Source organism: Belonocnema kinseyi, chromosome 9, assembly GCF_010883055.1.
Source record: "Belonocnema kinseyi isolate 2016_QV_RU_SX_M_011 chromosome 9, B_treatae_v1, whole genome shotgun sequence".
NCBI classification, from domain to species: domain Eukaryota; kingdom Metazoa; phylum Arthropoda; class Insecta; order Hymenoptera; family Cynipidae; genus Belonocnema; species Belonocnema kinseyi.
Window position 1 is genome coordinate 123,900,082 of NC_046665.1, and position 24,394 is coordinate 123,924,475.

Here is a 24,394-nt window from a genome sequence, read left to right on the forward strand (position 1 = left end):
TGCCTTAAAGGTGTCATTTGTCTACTATTTGTATTAATATATACATGACATAAAAAATTTTAATGTATGATAGTACTTATATTGTCTCTTATTTAGTTGTGCATTTTAGAAAAATATACTGAATTTTTTAATTTTGCTAATATCTACTTATTCGTTTAATTCATATAATCCCCCCCTCTCTTTTTGACGTATATTTTGTTAAAAAAACGTATTTTATTCCTTGATAAAAATAAATTATGCAATAAACATGTGTTTAAATTTAAAAAAAATTGTATACAACAATTTTCATTGGCTCGTTAAATTTAGCAAAAAAATTTCTCGTTCTTAAGAACTGAATTAATAACATTCAAAATTGTTTATTTACTAATTTATAACACTGAAGAAAATATCAAGATACTATTAAATTGGCTAATTTCGTTATTCAACTTTCTAGGATATTGTTATTTCGTTTTCTCTTAGGATTTTTATTTTTTCAATACGGTGCCGACTTCCAATTTGTTATAAAATTAATTTACATTTGTTATTAAAAAAATTTATTCCTAATATGTAGTACCTATTAAACATTTCATTTAAAAACATATACTTGTTTATGCATGTTCAATACCTTTTGTTAATAACAAACATGTATAAGCACTGTTAAGATAATATTTTTCAATAATCCTTTTACACTTCAATGACTTTTATATTTTTTAAATATCAACTACCCATCAAAGAATTGTTGGTCTTAATTTTATAAACTGAAATGCTCTGGAACTTTTTTATTTAATATTAATTGTTGAGTTTCCCATAAGACCAATGCTTTTCTAGAGCAGGATGATTGAAGCGCCGCGCGACGGATTAGTTCGCCCGCGAAGTGGAACTTGTAAGCAACAACTACTTTTCTTAATAGTTGGATAGGGATGGTTCGGCGTCAGAATGACACTGTTTCCGCGGAACGTTTCTGATTGGTCAACACCTCATTCCGGCAATTCCGAGATCCAGCCGTTTCGGTGAATGGACTGGAGGCCTTAAAGACCCCACTGAGTCCCCCTTCGGTTCCTTCTTAAAAAACTAAAAAAAAAAAAAATAGCAACATCAACTTTAGGATTTTTGAAATTCGAATTCGACATTAAAATTTCCATTAGAAACTCACGGAGTAATCCCAATACTTTTTTTTGCAGTACTAAAAATTTTAAAAAATGTCATTTTCTTCTGCTGAAGGTGAATTCAAGCGCATCCATAATAGCTCATGTAGTATGTTGCGCGCGAAGTTTAAAAATAAAACTCAAAATTGGCAAATAAATGTAAATAAATATATGTAATAATTTATATGTCTAGTTTTTTTACAAATTTAATACCTTCTCCGATAAGAACAATATAAAAAATGAGAATTTGAACAAATCCTTTACATCCCGTCCTTTTCCTTTACATCCTGACATCTCGTCTCGTAAGTTCAAGGACACTGCTTGACTGATCTCACTTGCATCGCAGCGTTGTTTTCTCGGATTTCCACTGCGTGGCGCTAGCATCCAGACAATTTAAACGTTGATCTTGCTGTTTTTTTGAGTCTTTTAAAGGAATGTGATACTTTGTCGTGTGTTCAATGGGGTACAGTTCCCCCGGCTTTTTTTCCACAGAAATGAAAATTTTTAAAAACTGAATTCGGAGATGCTATAAAATGTCGTAACAGACGTCCCCGGATTTTTTTAAAGGGATAATAACAAAAAAAATTATTGTGCTAAATAAAAATTGTATGCATTATTTTAAGGTTACGTCGTTTTTCATCACTGCCTTTCCGATAATTTGGAAATTACTTATGAAATAAACTTTTTTGATTGCCTGCAAACAGGATTAATTCCGGAAGAATATTTACTATGTTTATTTGCAAGTCCAAAGTTTTTGGCCAAAAATATTGTGTAGTTTGGTAGTAACGCTCGGGAGAATTGTAACACACATAACCTCGAAATATATACACGTTGTTAGCAAAATCAAAATTTTTAGAAAAAAAACACAAAAGAAGTGTGCGAGGACGTCCGTTAGCATGTTCACTATCATTTCCCAGATTTTGAAGACAAAATATTTCATATCCTAGGAAAAAAGCCGGGGGAATCTAATACTGAAAAAACCGATACTAATTTCTAAGCGCTATGTAAATTAATCACATTTTGATAAATTAAAACTTTTTTTAATTAACCTACAAAAAAAGTGCGCGGGGACGTTCGTTAGCATGTTTCATATTATTCCCCAAGTGTTTAAGTCAAAATATTAATTATTCTAGAAAAAAAGCCTGGCGGACCGAAGTAAACGAAAGGAGCATCTACAAAGTTCCCTTAAAGACCCCACTGAGTTCCCCTTCGGTTCCTTCTTAAGGCGCTTCCTCAGACTTGAAAATTAGCCCATGTATTTCTCTGACAAGTTTTTCTCCTACAATTCTGAATTGTATGATTTCATATTTCAACCACAGACTATAAATGCCTAGATGCAGAACCTTTTGGAGTGCTTTTTTCGAAAAATGGCCTGGTTCTTGTTTTATTGCAATTAATTGAAAATTGATGCATTTTTGCGCCTGGGAAGTAGCAAGCCGCCACCATGAGTGCACTCATGGCAAACATAGTTCGTAGGTGCTCTGGCTGGCTATGGAACAGTGGGTGGTCTAGAGTGTCATTTTTTCGACGATTTCCCATTACATTTTAAACAATTTACAATTGTTTACAGAAATGTGAATTATTTAAACAATAATTTAATCTCAAAAAATAGAACAAACAATCGTATTTTCTGATTGAAATGTAATGGTTTGTCATTCTTTGGAAGAGCACATTTTTCTAAAAACATTATATCATCATTTAAGCAATCCTAATTTGCTCAATCAGTTTGTTTAGAATAACTAAATAGTGTATTACATGACTGTATAGTGTATACAAAGAATAGATGAACCACCTTTTAATTGTTTAAGCAAATATAACTTGTTAAAATAATTACTTTAAAAAAAATACTTTTTGAATCGTATTTTCTGAGTCAAACATAATATTCAATTATAAATTCATAATATTAATAATAAATAATATTAATAATAAATTCATAATATTTAATTAAGTATGGATGGTTTACATCAAGAAAACAACGTCAACAACAACATCTGCAAGAAGTTGCTTAGAATAACAATGCAGAAGAAGTGGAGATCTCTGCCTCACTTTTTGAAATTTTTGAAAATAAACAATAAATAATTGTTTAAACGATTACATAATGTTTTTAGAACAATTTTCTACTCCAAAAGATGACAAACAATTACATTTCAATCATAAAATACGATTCTTTTCTATATTTTTTAGGATTAAATAATTGTTTAAAAAATTTGCATTTTCTTAACCTATTGGAAATTGTTTTAAAACTCATGGAAAATTCCATACTATTCCCATTTAACAATTTCCAATTCTGGGCGCAGCATCTTTTTCTTTCAGTATTTTTTGTCGTACAATCGGAGAAGAGAGAAAAAATGTGTATCCAGAAACTGTACGGATTAACCGATTTTTTTCTTTCTTTTTTTAATCGTCCTATCGTTATGTAATGAACCGAATGCACAGTATTAAAATGAAATTCCTTACTATTTACTAAACTCTAATTTCTTTTAACCAACTGTAATCTCTAACAATAGGGAAGTTGAGTGGGGCATGACAGGCACTCAATCTAAATTCTCGGCTCGATTCTAGGTTTACGATGTTTTAAGTATCGTCGAAAAAATGACACTCTAGACCACCCGCTATTCCATAACCAGCCAGAGGGCCCCCGAACTGTGTTTGCTATGAGTACACTCATGGTGGTGGTTTGCTACTTCCCAGGCGCAAAAAATGCATCAATTTTCAATTAATTGCAATAAAACAAGAACCAGGCCATTTTTCGAAAAAAGCACTCTAAGAGGTTCTTCATTTAGGCATTTATAGTCTGTGGTTGAAATATAAAATCATACAATTCAGAATTGTAGGAGAAAAACTTCTCAGAGTAATACATGGGCTAATTTTCAAGCCTGAGGAAGCGCCTTAAAAAGAAACCGAAGGGGAACTCAGTGGAGTCTTTAAGGGGACTTTGTAGATGCTCCTTTCGTTTCCTTCGGTCCGCCAGGGTATTTCAAAGAAGATTCATACGTTTTAAACCATTTTTTGTTTAAAGCTGTTATTTTGCATAAAGAGATATAGTATTTTGAAAGAAAAATAATTATAATTGGAACATGATTTATTATTTGGGACAATTTTGGATTATGTTAGTGTTTTTCTGCTGATACTGCGGTTTTCAAAAAATTATATTTCAAAGAAGATTTACATTTGTGAACTTTTAGGTGATCTTTGCGATTTACTACGGAAAACGGTATTTTTATTCAAAATCATTAGATTTTAAAAAATGTAATTTTTTTTGTACATCAGGCTGGCGATTTTCATCGGAAATGTTGGTATATATTTTTTTAAGTGTATGCAATTTTGGAAAAGTTTAAGGCCATGTGATGAGTGGGTCACGTGACCATATTTCTGCCTTACCACCACTTTTTTTATTTCCCAACTTATTATCACACGAAACGCCACATCGAGTTAAAAATTTGGGATACGAAACAAGAAACACTAAGAATCGTGGGTCTGGTCTTAAATTTTTATAATTATGAAAAAAGTTTTTTCTTGTAAAAATTTTTTTTGCTTTTTTCATCATTATTAAAATTTAGAACCAGACCCACCTTTCTTAGAGCTTCTTATTTATTATCTCAAATTTTCAACTCGATGTGGCGCTTCATGTCACAATAAGTTAGGAAATAAAAAAAGGAGGTTAAGGTAGGTATCTGGTCACGTGAACTACTCGTCACATGGCCTTAAGGGTTATTTAAAGTTTTTTTGCGCTCAATAATGGGAGTATTATTATGCGTCTTCATATTATGAATTATCTATCTAATTAAGTATAGTCGAAGATTAAGTTTCTCAAAGCTCTGTAGGCTTTGAGGTATACATTCTCATCGTGACACTCGCGCTACGCGCTCGATTTTCCACAGACATTTGTAAACAGGTTTTGTTCAATAATTTTTCTCGTAACTTTAGTAGTTTTTCCACACATTTTTATTTAATTTTTTTATTTTCAATGTTATTTTTGACGAATAAAACAAAAAGTACGAGTCCTATCAAGAAGTGATTCTTAACGCAATTGTAAATCTTTTTGGGGGTAACAATTTTTGTTAATTTATCTATTTTCGTGTCCTACATAGTTTGACAATAAAATAGAATTTTTGATTTTTCATTATTTCTTATGCAATCGAAATTTGAATTTTTGATTTTTTTTAAATCCAAAAATTTGTTATGACAATGTTGTAGGGCTTTCAAAAAGAAATGTTTTTCTTTTCTTGACTTTTTTTCATATCGTGCATTTTTTTGGCTCAAAATTTGGATTTTCTGCTAATTGAAAAATGTTTGAAAATGCTATAACTCTGAGAATTTTTTTTAGCAGGAAACCTCATAAGGATAAATTGTTTGTTCTTTTTAATACTCTAAATATCGCTACATAGAACTTTCAAATTCAGAAAAAAAGTGGTCTCAAAAATTTTCAAAATGCGCGAACTTTTTGAATTTTTATCAAAAATGGCTGGTTAACGAACTTGTCCTTTCTTTTAGGACCTAAAAAAAGTGTACCAAAGAGGGATTTGATTCGTTCATTTTTTCGAGAGTTATCGTGTTTACGGCCGGACAGACAGACAGACGACATCGTAAAAACTTGATTTTCGGATTCAGGGGGCTCGAAACATGGAGATCAGTTGAAAAATTATGTCAAATTTCCGAATAAAAAAAATGCCAAAAATATATATTATTATCAAATTATAACATTTGCTATATTTCAAATAACGACAAGATCTTTAATTGACAAAAATCTATTACAATGAAATAACGAACTATTAAAGCTAATATATTTTAAATTTTGTATATTAACTCCTAAAGAAAGACCATTAACAAATGCCATTTTTATCATTGCAAATAAAAAAAATTACCTTACAATTTTTTTAATTTTTCCAGCAATTTTCAGAAAATTGGTTTATTCTTTTATATCTTTCGAAATTCTACTAAATATTTTTTGAATTTACCCGATTTTGGTTCTTTTTGATTTTGCAATCTTACCAAATTGGAACATTTTGCTTTAACATCTTCTAAGCTATTTTTAGAAATTTTAGGAAATCGTTTCTTATTTTTAAAACCCTTCTTCAATTTTCTTTTTAAGTTCATTTTTCAAAATAAAAGATTATTTAAAATTTTCACACGAATAGAAAAATTGTTGTTTTTTTAAAAAATCTTTTCAGACATTTTAAACCCTCTAATTTCTAAAAATTATTAAAAATTTTCTTCATTTTTTTATTTATTCTGCAACATTAAAAAAATTTCCTTAAAATCTTTCCAATCCTTCTTTTACTATTTTTGAAATCTTCTAAAATCGTTTTAAATAATCTCTTCAAATTAATGTTTCGAAATAAAAAATTCTTTTAATTTTTCTTACAAACATGAAAAAATAATTCAAAATGTTTATTGATCTTTTTTTGATTTTCTCTTGATATTCCTTAAAAAACAATAATTTAAAAATTTCCCATGAATTTTAAGAACATTCTCTCACATTTTAAAACCCACATTTTAAAATCTTTAAAACTTAAAATTATTCTTTTAAAATAAAACCGAAACGATTCCTTCTTTCGAAGAAATATTTCCCCTTTTTCCCAACAATGGAACTATGAGGTGTGTTCAAAAAGTAAGGTGACTTTTCAATTTTCGCGGGCTACGTCCATTCAAGTTTTAAATTTTTTGCTTTGTTGTGTTGGTACACTCGTCACGATCATATGTTCACAGGTTTGACTACATAGCTCGTGTTGTGTTTCTGGCAGAAGCGTAAAAGGTTAGAAGGGTTTGGTGTGCTCGGCGATTTTCTTCCTTCGAAAAAAATGGAGCAAAGAGTTTGCATTAAATTTTGTGTGAAAAATGGAATCCAGTGCTCTAAAACTCTTGAAATGCTGACAGTTGCATACGGTGAGTCTACTCTGAGTAAGAAAAATGTGTATAAGTGGTACAAGCTGTTCCAAGAAGGCCGAGAGGATGTCGAAGACGAACCTCGCCCTGGACGTCCTAGTTCAAGCAGTGGAAGAAATGGTGTTGAAAAATCGCCGAACTACCATCAGAGAAGTTGCTGAAGTTGGCATATCGGTTGGCTCATGCCATGCCGTTTGCGAGAGGCGATACGCAAAAAACGTCCGGAACTTTGGAAAAGCAATTCGTGGCTTTTGCATCACGATAGTGCACCTGCTCATTCATCGTTGCTTGTGAAAGATTTTCTGACAAAAAACAGCACCACAGTCATGCCTCAGCCTCCATAATCACCGTATTTGGCCCCCAGTGACTTTTTTCTTTTCCCAAAACTGAAGAGACCCATGAAAGGACATCGATTTTCAACGATTGAGGAGATAAAAACTGCATCGCTGAAAGAACTCAAGGCTATTCGCTATGAGCGGACGGTTGGAGGGGATAAGCGAAACTATGTCAGCGCTCGCAGCGGCGATTTTCCGCAACTTTGCCGGACGCTGTTGCCGCCTGCTAATGTGTTTTGTATACTGTAAAAATATAAAATGGGACACGAAATTTTTTGCGTTGTTATCGCAAGTTCAAAGTAGACCCAAAGAGCTACAAATCATGAAAACAATTTCGTTACAATAAATGTTTATGTAGTATGGTTTTTGTATTTTTTAATTTAACATTCATTAAGCTTGAATAATCAATTTTCTTTAACAAACCAAATGTTTGTTTTTGTTCAGCATAACCTACAAAACGTGACAAAATATTGAAAGTACATTTTTTTAAGTGATTACTTACCTCACTGCTTACAAAATATTGAAAGTAGAGCTGTATTGTGCATTATATTTTAAAATCTTTGCATGATGAACAAGTGATTGCACAAAATCTTTAATTAATAAGTATCCTTGCAATAAGCTAAGGCAATGCGTCCGGCGAAAGTTCTATTGTCAAGCCACCAGGCGGCGCCACGAGGTAATCTCATAACGAATACCACAAAATGTTTATCAGAAGTGCTTCGATGATTGGAAAAAGCGTTGGCACAATTGTATTATATCTGAGGGGGATTACTTTGAAGGGGACAACATAAATATTGAAGAATAAATGAATATTTTTTGAGAAAACCATGAAGTCACCTTATTTTTTGAACACACCTCGAAATATTACACTAAACTTACACTGAAGGGAAAAAAATAAATTCTAAGCGAACACATAATTCCACAGTGAAAAATTTATTTAATTTATAAAATATTTCCTTTCAAGATTCACAACGATCTTAAGCCTAAGGGTCACGAGCTCTTAAGATTTGATGAAATAAATTAAATTATTATAATAACCAACCCATGGATGGTTCTTAAAAATAAGAATAAAAGGACGGTACGTATTTAAGGAAATTTCGAAGCCTGTATAAGGGGCGAATACTGTACTATACATGAAATATAGAAAATATTGACAAACTTTGCAGCATTTTTTAGTCTTGAAATTCTAAAAAAAAATTGGATGAGAAAATTGCTTATTAGGGTGAGCTGAAAACCCCGAATTTTTGAAAATAGAAACGACGTAATGCAGAAAAGTTGCTTTTGGAAAAGCCAAATCGAGATTTAAAAAATTTCACATCAGTCTTTTTCGTTCATTTACAATGTACAAACCCGAAGAAACATGAAGTTACTTTTTATAATAAAATATTAAAGAAATTTCAGGAAACACAATTTCAAATTTTTTCTGTCAAAAAAGAAAAAAATGCTAATTTTTAAATTTCCAAGCCACCAAAAAAATTCTCAAAAAATTATTAAATTTTTTACCGGAAAGATATTAATTTTAAATGAAAAATAGTTTAAACAAAAAGGACAATTTTCAACAAATTTTCCTACCAAAATAGAATTTTCAATAACAACAAAAATTTCAATCGAGAAGGAAATTTTTTGTACTAAATTGTTCAATTTTTTATTAAAAAAATGAAATTTCAACCAAGCCTATTAATTTTCAAACTTTTAAATTTAAATTAACTTTAAAAAATTGTTGAATTTTAAACAAAATGATAGAATTTCTTAACGAAAAGATAAATTCTCAACTAAAAGATTTTAATCTAAAATAAATAATAGTGAAATTCAACCAAAAAAAATTAATTTTACCAAAATAGTTGAATTTTCAACAAGTTGATGAAATTTTTAACCAAAAAAGAATTCTTTTCCAAAAATATAACGGCAGACAAATCAACTAAAAATATTTTCATTCTAAATTTAAAATAAATTAATTAATTTTAATTTTCAAGCTAAAAAGGGAATTTCGCACAAAACCGTTGAATTTTTTACCAAATAATTGAAATTTCAACCGGAAAGATTTTAATTTTAATTAAAAAATAGTTGAATTCAACCAAATAAGACAATTTTCAACAAACTAGTTAAATCTGTAACTAAAGCAGAATTATATTCAAAATACGCATCTCTACGAAACAAATTTTAATCTAAAATAAAACATAGTTGAATTCAACCAAAAAATAAGAATTTATAATAAAATAGTTGAATTTTCAACCAAAAAGGATTAATTTAACAAAATGATTGAATTTCTAACAATTTAATTAAATTTGTAACTGAAAGCGAAGAATTCTCAACCAAAAATATAACGGTAGATATTTAAAATAAAAATATTTTTATTTTAAATAAAAACCGGTTGGGTTAAAAAAAAAGAAAATTAAATCGTTAAATTTTTAAACAAAAGAGCAGAATTTTGTACAAAAATGTCGAATTTTCAACTACAACAAAATTTTTAGGTCAAAAAAGAGAAAAATTTCAAACAAACCGTTCGATTTTCAAGCCAAAAAGGAAATTTTGAATAGAAAGTTGAATTTTTAACCAAATAATTAAATTTTGAACCGGAAAGATTTTAATTTTAAACACAATATATTTTAATTTTTAACCAAAGAAGGTAACTTTTCTATCAAGAGATGAATTTTCAAGAGAAAAAATTTTTACTCAAAAATGAAATTGTTTTTTATCAAATTGTTGAATTTTTAATTTTAAAAAAGACAAATTTTAACAAAACCATTGAATTTTCAACAAACAAGAAAAGATTAACTTTACAAAACTTTTAAATTTTTACAAAAAAAAAAATATAATTTTGAAACAAAAAAGATGAATTCTCAACGAAAAATTTAGTTGTTCGTCTCTCCATGAAAAATATTTTAATATTAAATAAAGAATAGTTGAATTCAACCAAAAAATATGAATTTTTACCAAAACAGTTGAATTTTCAATCAAAAATGATGTCTTTAACAAAGTAGATAAAATTTTCAACAAATTAATGAAATTTGTAACCAAAATGGTTGAACTTTTAATTTAAAAAAATTGTTAAGTCAAGAAAGACAAAAAAAGGTTACTTAAATTTTTGAATTTCTAATGAAAAAATACGAAATTTCAAGAAAACCGTTGAATTTTCAAATAAAAAAGATTAATTTAACAATATTGTTGGATTTAAAAAAAAATAGAATTGTAAAACAAAAAATATTAATTCTCAACGAAGAATTTATTAGTTGGTATCGCAATAAAAATATTTTAATCTGAATTAAAAATAGTTGACTTCAACAAAGAAATACGAATTTTTACAAAAATAGTTAAATTTTCAAACAAAAAAGGTAGTTTTTAATAGAACAGTGGCATTTTTGAGAAAAAAAAATTTAAGAAAAAAAGATTATTTTAATCAAATCATTAAATTTTATACAAAAAAAAGATGAAAGTTTAACCAAGAATTTTTCAATTAAAAAATTTTAAAACACTTGAAGTTAAAGAAAAAAGAACAATTTTCACGAAAAATATCCTTTTCATTTACGAAAAAAAATTTCAACCAATTTCTAGAAATTTAGTAGTAGGTATTTTAACAAAAAATATTTTTATTTTAAATAAAAAAATTAATGAATTCAACCAAAAAATAATAATTTTTATAAAATTAGTTAAAACTTTCACCAAAAAGAATCATTTTTAAATAAAAATATTATATTTTCACCAAAAAAGATGAAATTGAAAACTGAAATTTTTAAGAAAGAAATTTTTAAGTAAACCGTTCAATTTTTAAACAAAAAAAAATTTATAAAAAACATACGAATTTTCAACAAAATACATAAATCCTCAAAGGAAAAAATTGTATTCTATACCAAAAAGATGATATTTTGAAAAAAGAGAGAAATTTCCAAAACAAAATAAATATTGTTTTACAAAAACGTTGAATTTTAAACAAAAATATTATATTTTCACCGAAAAAGATGAAATTGAAAACCGAAATTTTAAAGACAAGAAATTTTTTAACTAAACCGTTCAATTTTTAAACAAAAAAAAGAGAAATTACCTCAGTGTTGAATTTTAAACAGAATAATAAAAATTTGAACTAAAAAAGATTAATTTTAAACAAAGAATTCATTATTTGATATTTTAACGAAAAATACTTAATTTTAAATAAAAAATAATTGAATTTATAAAAAACATACGAATTTCAACAAAATAGATAAATCCTTAAAGAAAAAAATTGTATTCTATACTAAAAAGATGATATTCTGAAAAAAGAAAGGAATTTCGAAAACAAAATAAATAATTTTTTTCAAAAACGTTGAATTTTCAACCAAAAAAGTTGCATTCTGAACCAGAAATATAATAGTTGATATTTCAACAAAAATATTTTAATTGTAAAACAAAAACAGTTTAATTCAACCAAAAAGATCAATTTTTATACAAAACCGTTAAATTTTCAACCAAGACGATGTGAATTTTAAATAAAAAAATAATAATTTATTTCAACCAAAAGGTACGAATTTTCAACAAAATAGTTGAATCTTTTTTTTTTATATTGAAAATAATAATAATAATAAAATAGCATGTTTCTTTCATTGAATTTGAAAAAATTTTTGCGAATTTTCAAAAAATTATAATTTTCATAACAAACTCGTTTTTCGACTCACCCTAGAGTTTATACGGAATTATTTATAACCATTTTCGCATTTTCATCTCACTCAAAATGCAAAATTCTGCAAAATCATGAAACGTGTCATGATTTTTTTTTAATTTAATAAATTGTAAAAATGTTATTAAATAATGATACTATCACTTTGCATTGGTATATTGTCTAATAAGAAATGTTTCTTTTTAGCTTCTGAAAAAATATCTTAGAATAACTCAAGTGCGACCAATAATTGTAATTTCCGTTCTAATAGAATTTTATCCAAATGGAACGAAATTAGGAACTAAATCAACCACAGTTGAAGTAGAAAATTTAATTTTCCGACTTCCTTCAACCACAAAGGGTAAAAAATATCAATTTTTTTAATTTTCTACTTTTTTTCTTTTTTTTTGTAATTAAATCCATTTTCCTATGTAATTAAATTTGCCTCTTCAGGAAGTGGATCACCATTTCCGGTTCGGATGACAATTTTCTCGACTTTTATTTCTAGAGAGCTTTCTTCGCTGTCTGGTTGACTTGGAACCATTTCGAATTCATTGGAATTTGTGTCTGATTGAAAACTTGAACATTCTGAATTTTCTGCATCTTGTTCTTCAGAAGATTTTCTGTTTTTATAGCCATTTGAAAATTCTTCTTTTTTTTCTTGTGCCTCACTTTTTTGATTTTGGCACTTTTCCTCGTTATTTATTAACGATTCCTCTTCCTGGTTTTTTATTGATTTGTAAATTGGTTCCAGGCTGAATGATTTTCTATTGTTTTTAGCTGGTGAGCTGAAGCCATTTATGTTCAGCATTTTTACCTGTAATTTTGAAAAATAGATTAGAATGGTGGAAAATTAGAGCACATAATAAATACATTATTTTTAGCAATATTTATTTGGATCCTAAAATGCAAAATAAAATTCTTTAAATTTCAAATATTTTAAATATTACTATTGTATTTTCAATAAAATAATTTGTTTTGTATTAAAAGTGTTAAATTTTTAACCAAAAACATGAATTTTCAAGAAAAAAGATTATTTTGCTATAGAAAACAGTACATTTTTAAAAACAAAAAAAAGAGTCTTCAATAAAAATGTGCATTTTTCAAACAAAAAATATAAAATTACAATAAAAATATAACAGTTAAACTTTCAATTATGAAAATTATTTTCAATGAACAGAAAACGAACTTTAAAAAAAAATTATATTTCAAGAAGAAAATGTTTTCTATCAAATACAAAAATTTAACAAAATACATACATTTTAAATCAAATAGTTAAATTTTCAACTAAAACACATAATTTTTTAATAAAAAATTGAACATTAAAATTTTTAGATGAAAAAAAAATTTTAACTAAAAAAATACATTAAAAAAATTGTCTAATTTTTCACCAAAAATGTTCCATTTTGAAGCAAGAAGATTAATTTCTGAACAAATAAGACAAAAATTCCACAATATGAATAAATTTAAACCAAATAGTTTAATTTTCAACTGCAGAAGACAAATTTATGTTTAAAAAAGAAATGATAAAGTTTTATAAAAAAGAAAACAAATTTTCATCTAAAAAAAATGTTAACGGTAATAGTTTAATTTTTTACCAAAACAGTTCAATATTCAACCGAATTATTTAATTTTTTTTTTCAATTAAGTTTTTAACCAAAAAGAGGAATTTCCAAACAAGAATCTTGATTTTTTTCAAAAAAATATATTAATTTGGATCCTAAAATTCAAAATGAAATTCTTTAAATTTCAAACATTTTAAAAATAATATTGTATTTTCAAAAAAATAATTTTTTTGTAATCAAATATTTGACATTGCCACCAAGAAAATATTTTTTTTATTAAAAATGTTGAATTTTTAAACAAAAACATGAATTTTCAAGAAAAAGAATAATTTGCTATAAAAAACAGTACATTTTTAACAACAAAAAAATAGTCTTTAACCAAAATGTTTATTTTTCAAACAGAAAATAAAAATTTACAATACAAATATAACAGCTAAATTTTCAATTGTAAAACTTATTTTCATTAAAAAGAAAACAAACTTTAAAAAAATTTTTCTGTCAAATACGACGAAATTTTAACAAAATACATAAACTTTAAACTAATAAGTTGTTTTTTCAACTAATACAGACAAATTTTTATTTATAAAATTAAAATTTGTAGATGAAAAAAAATTCAACTAAAAAAATACATTTTAACAAAATGGTTTAATTTTTCTCCAAAAAATTTCAATTTTCAAGCAAGAAGATTAATTTCTAAACAAATACGTCGAATTTTTAACAATGTACATACATTTTAAAACAAATAGTTTAATTTTCAACTGCAGAAGACAAATTCATGTTTAAAAAAGAATTATTAAAGTTTTCATAAAAAAGAAAACAAACTTTCATCTAAAAAAATGTTAACAGAAATAGTTTAATTTTTTACCAAAACAGTTCAATATTCAACCAAATAATTTAATTTTAAAGAAAATAATTAAGTTTTCAAACAAAAAGAGGAATTTCCAAACAAGAATCTTGATTTTTTTCAAAAAAAAAAAATTAATTTGGAGCCTAAAATTCATAAAATGAAATTCTTTAAATTCAGAACATTTTAAAAATAATATTGTATTTTCAAAAAAATAATTTTTTTGTAATCAAATATTTGACACTGTCACTAAAAATATATTTTTTTATTGAAAATGTTGAATTTTTAATCAAAAACATAAACTTTCAAGAAAAAGATTAATTTTATTTGAAAACAGTACATTTTTAACAACAAGAAAGAGTATTTCACCAAAATGTGTATTTTTTAAACAAAACATATAAATTTTCAATATAAAGAAAACGAATTTTTAAAAAAATTATTATTTTTCAAGAAAAAAAAATGTTTCTATCAAATACGATGAAATTTTAACAAAATACATCAATTTTTAACAAAATAGTTGAGTTTTCAACTGAAACAGACAAATTTTTATTAAAAAATTGAAAACTAAAATTTTTAGATGAAAAAAAAATTCAACTAAAAAAATACATTAAAAAAAAAGGTCTAGTTGTTCATCAGAAAAGTTTATTTTTTAAGCAAGATGATTAATTTCAGAACAAATACGACGATTTTTTAACAATTAACATACATTTTGAATTAAATAGTTTCATTTTCAACTGCAAAAGATAAATTTAGGTTTAAAAAAGAAATAGTAAAGTTTTCATAAGAAATAAAAACATTTTCAACTAAAAAAAATGTAACAGAAATAGTTTAATTTTTTACCAAAACAGTTCAATACTGAACCAAATAATTTAATTTTCTAGAAAGTAGTTAGTTTTTCAACCAAAAAGAGGAATTTCCAAATAAGAATTTTGATTTTTTACAACAACAAAAAATATATTTGTGTCTTAAAATTCAAAATGAAATTCTTTAAATTCCGAACATTTTAAAATCAATATTGTGTTTTCAAAAAAATAATTTTGTTTGTAATCAAATATTTGACATTGTGACTAAAAATATATTTTTTTTATTAAAAATGTTGAATTTTTAACCAACAACATAAATTTTCAATAAAAAGATTGATTTGCTATAAAAAACAGTACATTTTTAACAACAAAAAAAGAGTCTTCAACCAAAATATGTATTTTTCAAACAGAAAATAAAAATTTATAATAAAAATATAACAGTTAAATTTCAATTATAAAAATTATTTTCATTAAAAAGAAAACGAACTTTAAAAAAAATAATTTTTTTTTATCAAGAAAAATTTTTTTTCTATTAAATACGACGAAATTTCAACAAAATACATAAACTTTAAAGTAAATAGTTGATTTTTCAACTAAAAAAGACAAATCTTTATTTAAAAAATTAAAATTTTTAGATGAAAAAAATCAACTAAAAAAATACATTTTAACAAAATGGTTTAATTTTTCACCAAAAAATTTCAATTTCCAAGCAAGAAAATTAATTTCTGAACAAATACGACGAATTTTTTAACAATTTACATAAATTTTGAAACAAATAGTTTAATTTTCAAGTCCGGAAGACAAATTCATGTTTAAAAAAGAATTAGTAAAGTTTTCAAAGAAAAGAAAACAAATTTTCATCTAAAAAAAATTTTAACAGAAATAGTTTAATTTTTTACCAGAACAGTTCAATATTCAACCAAATAATTTAATTTTTAAGAAAATAATTAAGTTTTCAACCAAAAAGAGGAATTTCTAAACAAGAATCTTGATCTTTTACAAAAAAATATATTAATTTGGATCCTAAAATTCAAAATGAAATTCTTTAAATTCCAAACATTTTAAAAATAATATTGTATTTTCAAAAAAATAATTTTTTTGTAATCAAATATTTGACATTGCCACCAAGAAAATATTTTTTTTATTAAAAATGTTGAATTTTTAACCAAAAACATGATTTTTCAACAAAGAAGATTAATTTGCTATAAAAAAACAGTGAATTTTTATAAAAAAAAAGAATATTTAACCAAACTATGTATTTTTCAAACCAAAAATATAAATTTATAATAAAAATAGAACAGGTAAATTTGCAATTATAAACATTATTTTAAATGAAAAGAAAACAAACTCTTTCTATCATTCGTAAACAAGGACCTGAATTTTTTTCATTCTATCACTTGAATAAAAATTTGAATCGTCTTCAATCTTTTTTTCTATATATCAAAATTCGTAAATCCATCGAATTAATGACGTTCATAAAAAGTAGGGTATAATGAGATCAAAAATATAAGATTAAAAAAGATAGACGGTAATTTAAATTGGTGAAAAATATAGAAGTGAATTTAGATTGACAGAGAGATAGAAAAATATTAAGGAGTGTGGAGAGAAAGGATAGGGAGTTTATAAGAAATTTGACTCAATGGGATGTAGTCATAATGATGGAGACGTGGCTAGATGAAAAAGAATGGGAAAGAGTAAGGTGATGGGAGTAAGGAATGAATGTATAACAAGAAAAAGGTAAAAAAGAGAGGAAAGAACAAAAAGAAGGATTGAAAAAAATGATTGAAGAAAATAAAGAAGAGCTTAGGCTGATAATAGGTAGGGATTTTAATTTGAGAATAGGACACAGAGGAGAAGGGGAATTAGGAGAAGAGAGAGGAAGAAAATCCAAAGATAAGGTACTAAATAGGGAGGTAAAAAAGGTGTTGAAGAGAGTCGAGGAGTTGAGATGAATTATTTTAAACGGAAATATAGAGGGACATGAGAAAGGAGAATATACACGCGCAGGAGGTGAAAGGGGAATGGTAATTGATTATGTGATAGTGTATGGTGGGGTAAGAGAGAAGGCCAAGAAACTAGAGATAGGTGATTATATTCATTTGGATCCTTTCCCCTTAATAGTGGCATTAGAGGGACAAAAAAGTCATAATCACAATATAATTACAAAGGGGGCGAAGGTAAAAAGTGTAGGAAAAGGGGATTGGTCAAGGGAAGGGAAAGAACAGTTTAGAGAGAAGTTCAGAAATATCAAAATGAGTCAGAAAGGAATTAAGAAAGTGGAGAAAAGAAGAAAGTAATGGGGAAGAATATAGGAAAAAAAGAAAGAGTATACTGAGTTGTGTTGTCAAAAGAAAGTGGAAGAGAATAAATGGTTTGAGGATGAGGCGGAGAAGGCTAGGACGAAAGAAGAGGTATGGAAGATAGTGAATAGAGAAAGAAAAATAAGAAAAAGAGTAAATCAAGATATCGAAATGGTAGAATAGAAGAAATATTTTTTAGATTTGCTAGGACGAGTAAAGAGACAAGTTAGAAAGGAAGAAAATATAGTAGATAAAGAGATAAACAGGACATAACAAGGGAATAAATAGTTAAGGTTTTAGAAATAATAAAAGATGGAAAGGCACCTGGTATAGATGAGATTCTAAATGAATTATGGAAATATGCAGGGAATGAACTAGAGTGGACCAACAGTGAAGAAAGGCAAAGGAGAGGAGGTTAAAGATTATAGGGGTGTGACGCTTATGACAACACTATATAAAGTATATGTAACGGTTTTGTCAGAAACATCGAAGAAAGATGTTAAGGAAAAAAATAGAGCTACCAAATCAGACAGGGTTTAGAAAAAGGAATGGGGGTAATGGACAACATATATGTTCTGAACTATCTAGTAAATAAGAGGATTACAAGGGAAAAAGGGGCAATGATAGCAATGCTCGAGAGAGCGATTAATAAAGAGAGTATCGGAAACTTTTAGAGAGACAAAAAGCAGGGTAAAGGTAGGAGAGAAAGTAGGAGATAGTTTCTGGTTGGTGAGAGGTGTGAGGCAAGGATGTCCTCTTGAGCCCACTTTTATTTAATATATTAATATCATACTTAGAAGAAGAAATGAGGAGAAAAGGTTAGGGAGGAGTTAGGATAGGGAAGGAAAAGATATATACACTGGCATACGCAGACGACACAGTGCTGATGGCAGAGGATGAAGAAGGTATAGCTGGATTAATTACAGAATAAGAGAAATGCTTAGGTGCGAAAAAGCTGAACGTAAATGTGGAAAAGACAAAAATACTGAGCTTTAGAAAAGGAGGTGGGATGAAGAAAGAATAAACAGGGAGATGGAAGAGAATAAAGTTAAAAGAAGTAAAAGAGTATAAATATTTGGGATATATCTTGCAAACAAATGGAGTTCCTACAGCGCATATAAAAGAAAGGATAAAAAAAGCAGCAGGGGTAATGAAACAGATATAGGGAATAGGAAAAAGAATTTTTAAACAAATTGAAGAAGGAGAATGTAGTTATTTGATATACTGGTATGACTGGTATTAGGTTATGGAGCAGAAATATGGGGATGCAGAGAAAGGAAAGATATTGAGAGTTTACAAGGAAGGTATATAAGGTGGACACTAGGGGCGGACTGGAGGACGTCAGGATATATGGTGAGAGAAGAAGCGCAGAGGGATATATTAAGTATTACAGCGGGAAAGAGGGCATGGAAATTTGAGATGAAGCTGTGGTAGGAAAAGGGAGGGGAGGGGCGAGAAAGTGTTCGATGGAGATAGAAGAGAGGAGAGAAAGAGCGATCGAATTAACCAGATGGGAAGAAGAAAGGAGGAAGTTTTTTAATGCTAGAAAAATAGAAGACAGGACTGGAGTAAACTATGAAGAATTCGAAAAAACAGGGAAATACAATTATTAGAAATATGGGGGATGATTGAGGAATCAAAATAAAATAAATGTATAAAGAAGAAGATAGAAAAAGATTGACGTCGATAGATAAATGATAAGAGGAGATAGAAAAGAAGGATTGAAACATATAGAAGAGAAGATGAAATAGAGAAGAGGGGATTGAAAAAGATAGACGTCAGTTTAAAATTGAGAAAGAGATAGAATAGGATACATTTTATCTATGACTTTCAATCATAAAGATTGAAAATTATTCAAAAAGATAGGATCGCTATCCTTTTAGTTTCAGTAGAGTAATACACACTTTTAAGTCCCGGCACTTAAATTTTTTTCCTTTATTTATTTCAACTTTATGATATTAGACCTTGAGACAATTAATTTAAAAAGGAACACGTCACTGACCTTGGAGTTATTCAGGTTTTTCTTGTTTTCGAGATCAGGATCGATTTTTGTAGAATCCGATTGATTCTCGTTTCTGGCGAAGTCTGAGAATTCGTTTTGCCTTTCATCCTTCGACCTTGATTGTTCCTGGGTATTTTTAAGGTTATTCGCTGCTTCAGCAAGGTCCTTGTCCCTTTTCATGGCAGCCAACTCGGCTTCCTTCATCGCTGAATGAATAACAGGTTCGGCCCAAAGACCAGGATTAAATGCTGGACCACTACCACCTAATTCCGCTGGTAAAATATCCGTTGGTAAATGCTCGTGTAGGGTACTTAAATTATTTCCATGTAGATAAATCTAAAAAGAAACAGAGACATAAGTCTCAAATTTATAAGTACCAAAAATATAAGGCTTAAGTCCATTAGTCCAAAAATATAAGTTTCGAGACTGCTCAACCTGAAAAAATAAGGTCCCATACCATAAGTCTCAAAATCATGAATACCAAAAATATAAGGCCCAAACCGATCAGTCCAAAATCATATGGCCTTATGCCAGGAGTCCCAAAAATATAAGGCGCAAACCCACAAGTCCAAAAACAAGTAGTCTTAGGTCATTTGTCCTTAAAATGTAAGCCCACAAACCATTATTCCTAAAATTATAAGTCCCAAAATATAAGGAACCATATATATAAGTCTAAAAACATAAGCCTCTATGACAGAAGTCCCCACAATGTAATAATAAAAAATATAAGGCCAAAATCCCTAAGTCCAAAAATATAAGGTCCCATATCATAAGTCTCAACAACATAACTCCCAAAATATAAGGCCCAAATACCTAAATCCTAAAGATTTAAGATTTCAAGCTATAAGTCCCAAAAATTTATTAATGAAAAATATAAAGTCATATAATGAGTCCCAAAACCATAACTCCGAACAATATAAGGCAAAATTTCGTTAGTCCGAAAAATGCAAGTCCCCAGACCACAAGTCCCAAAATCATAATTCCTAGAAATATAGGGCCTAAATCCCTAAGTCTAAAAACATATAGTCTCATGCCACAAGTCCCGAAAATATATGACCTAATTCTCTAAATCCACAAAATGCAAGTCCCATATCATAATTTCTCAAATAGCAGTCCAAAAATATAAGACTCGAATCCCTAAGTCCAAAAATATAAGGTCCTAGACCATATGTCCCAAAAATGTGAAAATCAAAAATATAAGGTCAAACTACCTACATCCAAAGATATGAGGTCCTATATCATAATTTCCAAAAGCATAAATCAAAATAATAATTTATAAAAATACAAGTTCCCAAACCATAATTCCTGAAATTATAAGTCACAAACTATAAGGATCGAATCCTTAAGTCAAACAGTATAAGTTTCCGGATCATAAGTCCCAAAACTGTCATAATCAAAACTATGAGGGTAGCATCCCTAAGAAATGTAAATTATCTCACTTTGCTTCGAGTTTTTTCATCGAGGAATGGTTTGATGAGAGCGAGAGTTGCCTGGACGTAAAGAGGTGCTGAAAGGAAGTGGATGGCTTTGAATCTAGCTGGAAATCTTCCTCGAAGAGCTGCAACCAAATTTCGGAGAGCTGCAGCTCCTAAAGCTCCACCTTGTCTGAGGGAAAAGTTGCTCCAGTCCACGACAGCAACGAAACCAGATTGCTAGAAATTAAAAAAAAAATTAGATGACACTTTCCTTTCCTTCCACTTCCAAAATTTGTCTCCATTTACTTCAATTCCCCTTTACAGTCCTCACTCACATCCTCATACTTCCCCTCCTCTACTCTCCATCACTTTCCTACCACTCCTCCTTTTCCGTCCCTTCAATTCTATTAATTCTTACTTCCCACACTTCCCTTCCACGCTCCTTCTTTACTGTCCCTCCTCGAACGCCCCCTCCACTTCTACTTCCTTCTCCTACTTCTCCCTCCTGGACTTCCTCTACTGAACTTCTCCATAATTCTCCTACCCTACTCACAATAACCTTCCTACACTTCCACTCCACTGTCCTTACTCGCTTCCTCACACTTTTTCTCGTCTACTCTACATCACTTCCCTACCACTCCTCCCTTTACGTCTATTCAATTCTACTAATTCTCACTTCCCCTACTTTCCTTCCACGCTCCTTCTCTGCTGTCCCTCCTTGAACGCCCCATTCACTTCTACTTCCTTCACCTACTTCTTCCTCCTCAACTTCCTATACTAAAGTTCTCCATAATTCCCCTTCCCTACTCACCATCACCTTCCTAATACCATCACTCTGAATTTTCAATCCTCCCTTCTTCCTATACTATCCCTCCTTTTACTAACCTCCCGCCACGATAATTTCTACACCTTATATCACTTCCCCTACTTATCCTCCTCACAATTCTCCTGACAAAAAAATTATATATGAATTTATAAATAGAGGAGAAATCGCTGATATTTTTCATTTGCTTTACACAGAAAAATGTTTAAAAAAAAATGAAAAACAGCATTTTGTTCTACACTATATATAAAGGACATATAAGTTTCTACCTACACCCCTTTCCTACCCACCATTACTTGCCTAATACTTCTGTTATACCTCCCCCCATCCTTCTCCTGCCAACACGCAACCTCACTTCTCTTATACCCGACTCTCTCACGCTAGCTCACTTCTCATATACCCCCCCCCCTCACGCTAGATCACTTTCGCTACACCCCACCCCTCACTTCCCTTTTCCTCGCTTCTCTCTCTGGTCCTTCCTCCCTCTAATATCCCTCCTGTTACTTCCCCCTTCACTTCTACTCCTATTTCTTACTTCTACGGTTTCGACTTTCCCTCCCTTACCACACCTCCCGTGATTTCCACTACTTATCCTCTCCATACTTTCTCTTCCTTACTCACCATTACTTCTCTGAAAATACCTCTCACCCTTTACGTCCCTCCCATTCTCGTACTTCCGACCCACTAACTTCCCTCACTTCTTTTAACCTCGTTTTACCTAGTTTCACTCCCTTTTTCTATTATCCCCCTTCTCACTTCTTACCTCCTCTACTTCTCCCTCCTCGACTTCCAGTCTTAACTTTTAACTTTTTTCTTAACTTTTAGTACCACACAACCCCTCGCTTTTCCAACCTTTCTTGGCTCTCACTTTCCCAACTTCCCCTGCCTCGCACTTCCCCAGCCGAGCAAAAAGTACGCGGGGCATACTTTCCATCGAAACTATAATGGTTTCTGCCCCGGGTTATTAAGCGCTAAAAAGGTTCAATCTCACAATTGGTTTCAGTATATTACAAAAATTAATATCATGCTTTAACAATTATCCCATTTAAAAATGTACGTTCCTTTTTAAACAAGAAAATCCTTACAAAAATGTAATTAAGTGGATGACATTTTGCACTACCTCATCGAGGTTAAAGGTATCTTCGTTACTTACAAAAAAAATTTAACGAAAATATTAGCTTAATTCTCTATTACCATTTTATTAGTGTTATGTACTTTTTAAGAAAATTTCTTAAAATTTTTTAGAGAAAAAACCTTCTAAAGAAATAAACTTTTACACGGAAAAAATAGGTAAAACCGTCACGCTAGTCGCGAGAGAGTAGCTGCACTTCGGTTTGGTGTCGCGTTCGCTCCAGATTCGGGTCACAGGTTACCCCGAACTTGCGCAGGTCAACCCCTCCGAAATGTGGGTGCTATATTTTCCTATATTGCGCAAGCGTGAAACTCTGCCGCGAGCGCCGCGTGTGCAGAGCGGCTTGACTTCTGTTGATTAAATGGTTCAGCTTGTTCGGGGTAATGGTTTTTCCGGATCAGTGGAACCGTTCTACTAAACAGAAGTGGCGCTGTTCACTGTGTAGTTGACGGTTAAATTGTACGTGTTGGGTGAACGACTCTACCAAACTTCTTTCCGTTTAGTTTTTAAAAAATGAGAAATTGATTACGAAATTAATTAGTGCTGAATTAAACACTTAAAAGTTTGATTGGAAGATTTTATTAGCTTCCAAAAAAATGTAGGGAAAAATGTAATTTTCGATTTATGAAAAAGGCAGTATTTAATGTCGAGCTAATGAGTTACGGAATCAAGACAACAAAAAAAGTGGATCACAAAATAATAAATTTAAAGAAAATTGAGGAACTTTATTTCCTTCGAGGTACACGTTTGGACATAATAAACACAATTTGGACAAAGAAATAGACTAAGGAAGATTAATTTTCTACAAAAAAGGACCAATTATCAACCGAAAATATGAATGTTCAACCAAGAGCATTAATTTTTTTTAAATACTTTTTTTCAAACAAATAGTTGAATTTTCAGTTTTGAAAAGATTTCTTTTCAACCAAAAAATGAATATAGTAATTCTTAGCCATGAAAATTATTTTTAACCAAGAAAAGAAGAGTTTTCAACAAAATAGAAATATATTTTTAATCAAGAATATTGAGTTTCACCAAAAAAGACGCATTTGTATGTGACGCATGTATATGAATTTTTAACAAAATAGTTGAATTTTCAAAATCTAAATTTTAAATCAAACATAAAATAGTTAAACATACAGTTAAAAAACGGTTTCAAACAAACAAGCGAAATTTTCAACAAAATAAATCAATTTTTAACCAAAAAAATACATTTTTAAAGAAAATGACGAACTTTTACCCAACAAAATAAATTTTCAACATTAATAAAAATTAATTGTCAATCAAACAAAGAACGAGTTTTTAACAAAATTTGGCATCAAGAACATTCATTTTCTACCAACAAATACTAGTTTTAAAAACATACAAGAAGTTTTAACTGAAAAGATAAACTTTGAACCAAAAATGAAAACATTAAATATTCAATTGGAAAAAATCAATTTTCAACCCAAAAAAGAAGAATTTTCATTAAAATACCTGAATTTCTAATTTAAAAAAGTACCTTTTAAACACGCAGCGGTACCGTTTTTTTAATATTT

At 28.9% G+C, this 24,394-nt stretch overlaps 1 protein-coding gene across 1 annotated transcript in view; it reads right to left on the reverse strand.

Annotated features, from left to right (window-relative positions):
- Positions 1-12,394: 12,394 nt before the first annotated feature.
- The window catches only part of LOC117180728, an 82,024-nt gene continuing 70,024 nt past the window's right edge, over positions 12,395-24,394 (reverse strand). Inside the window, exons 5-9 of the mRNA XM_033373216.1 lie at positions 22,553-22,695; positions 21,320-21,446; positions 20,926-21,138; positions 19,487-19,822; positions 12,395-12,789 (exon numbers count right to left, since the gene is read on the reverse strand). Coding sequence (XP_033229107.1) covers positions 12,400-12,789; positions 19,487-19,822; positions 20,926-21,138; positions 21,320-21,446; positions 22,553-22,695 — 1,209 coding nt within the window. The 3' untranslated portion in view covers positions 12,395-12,399. The remainder of the gene's footprint in view (positions 12,790-19,486; positions 19,823-20,925; positions 21,139-21,319; positions 21,447-22,552; positions 22,696-24,394) is intronic.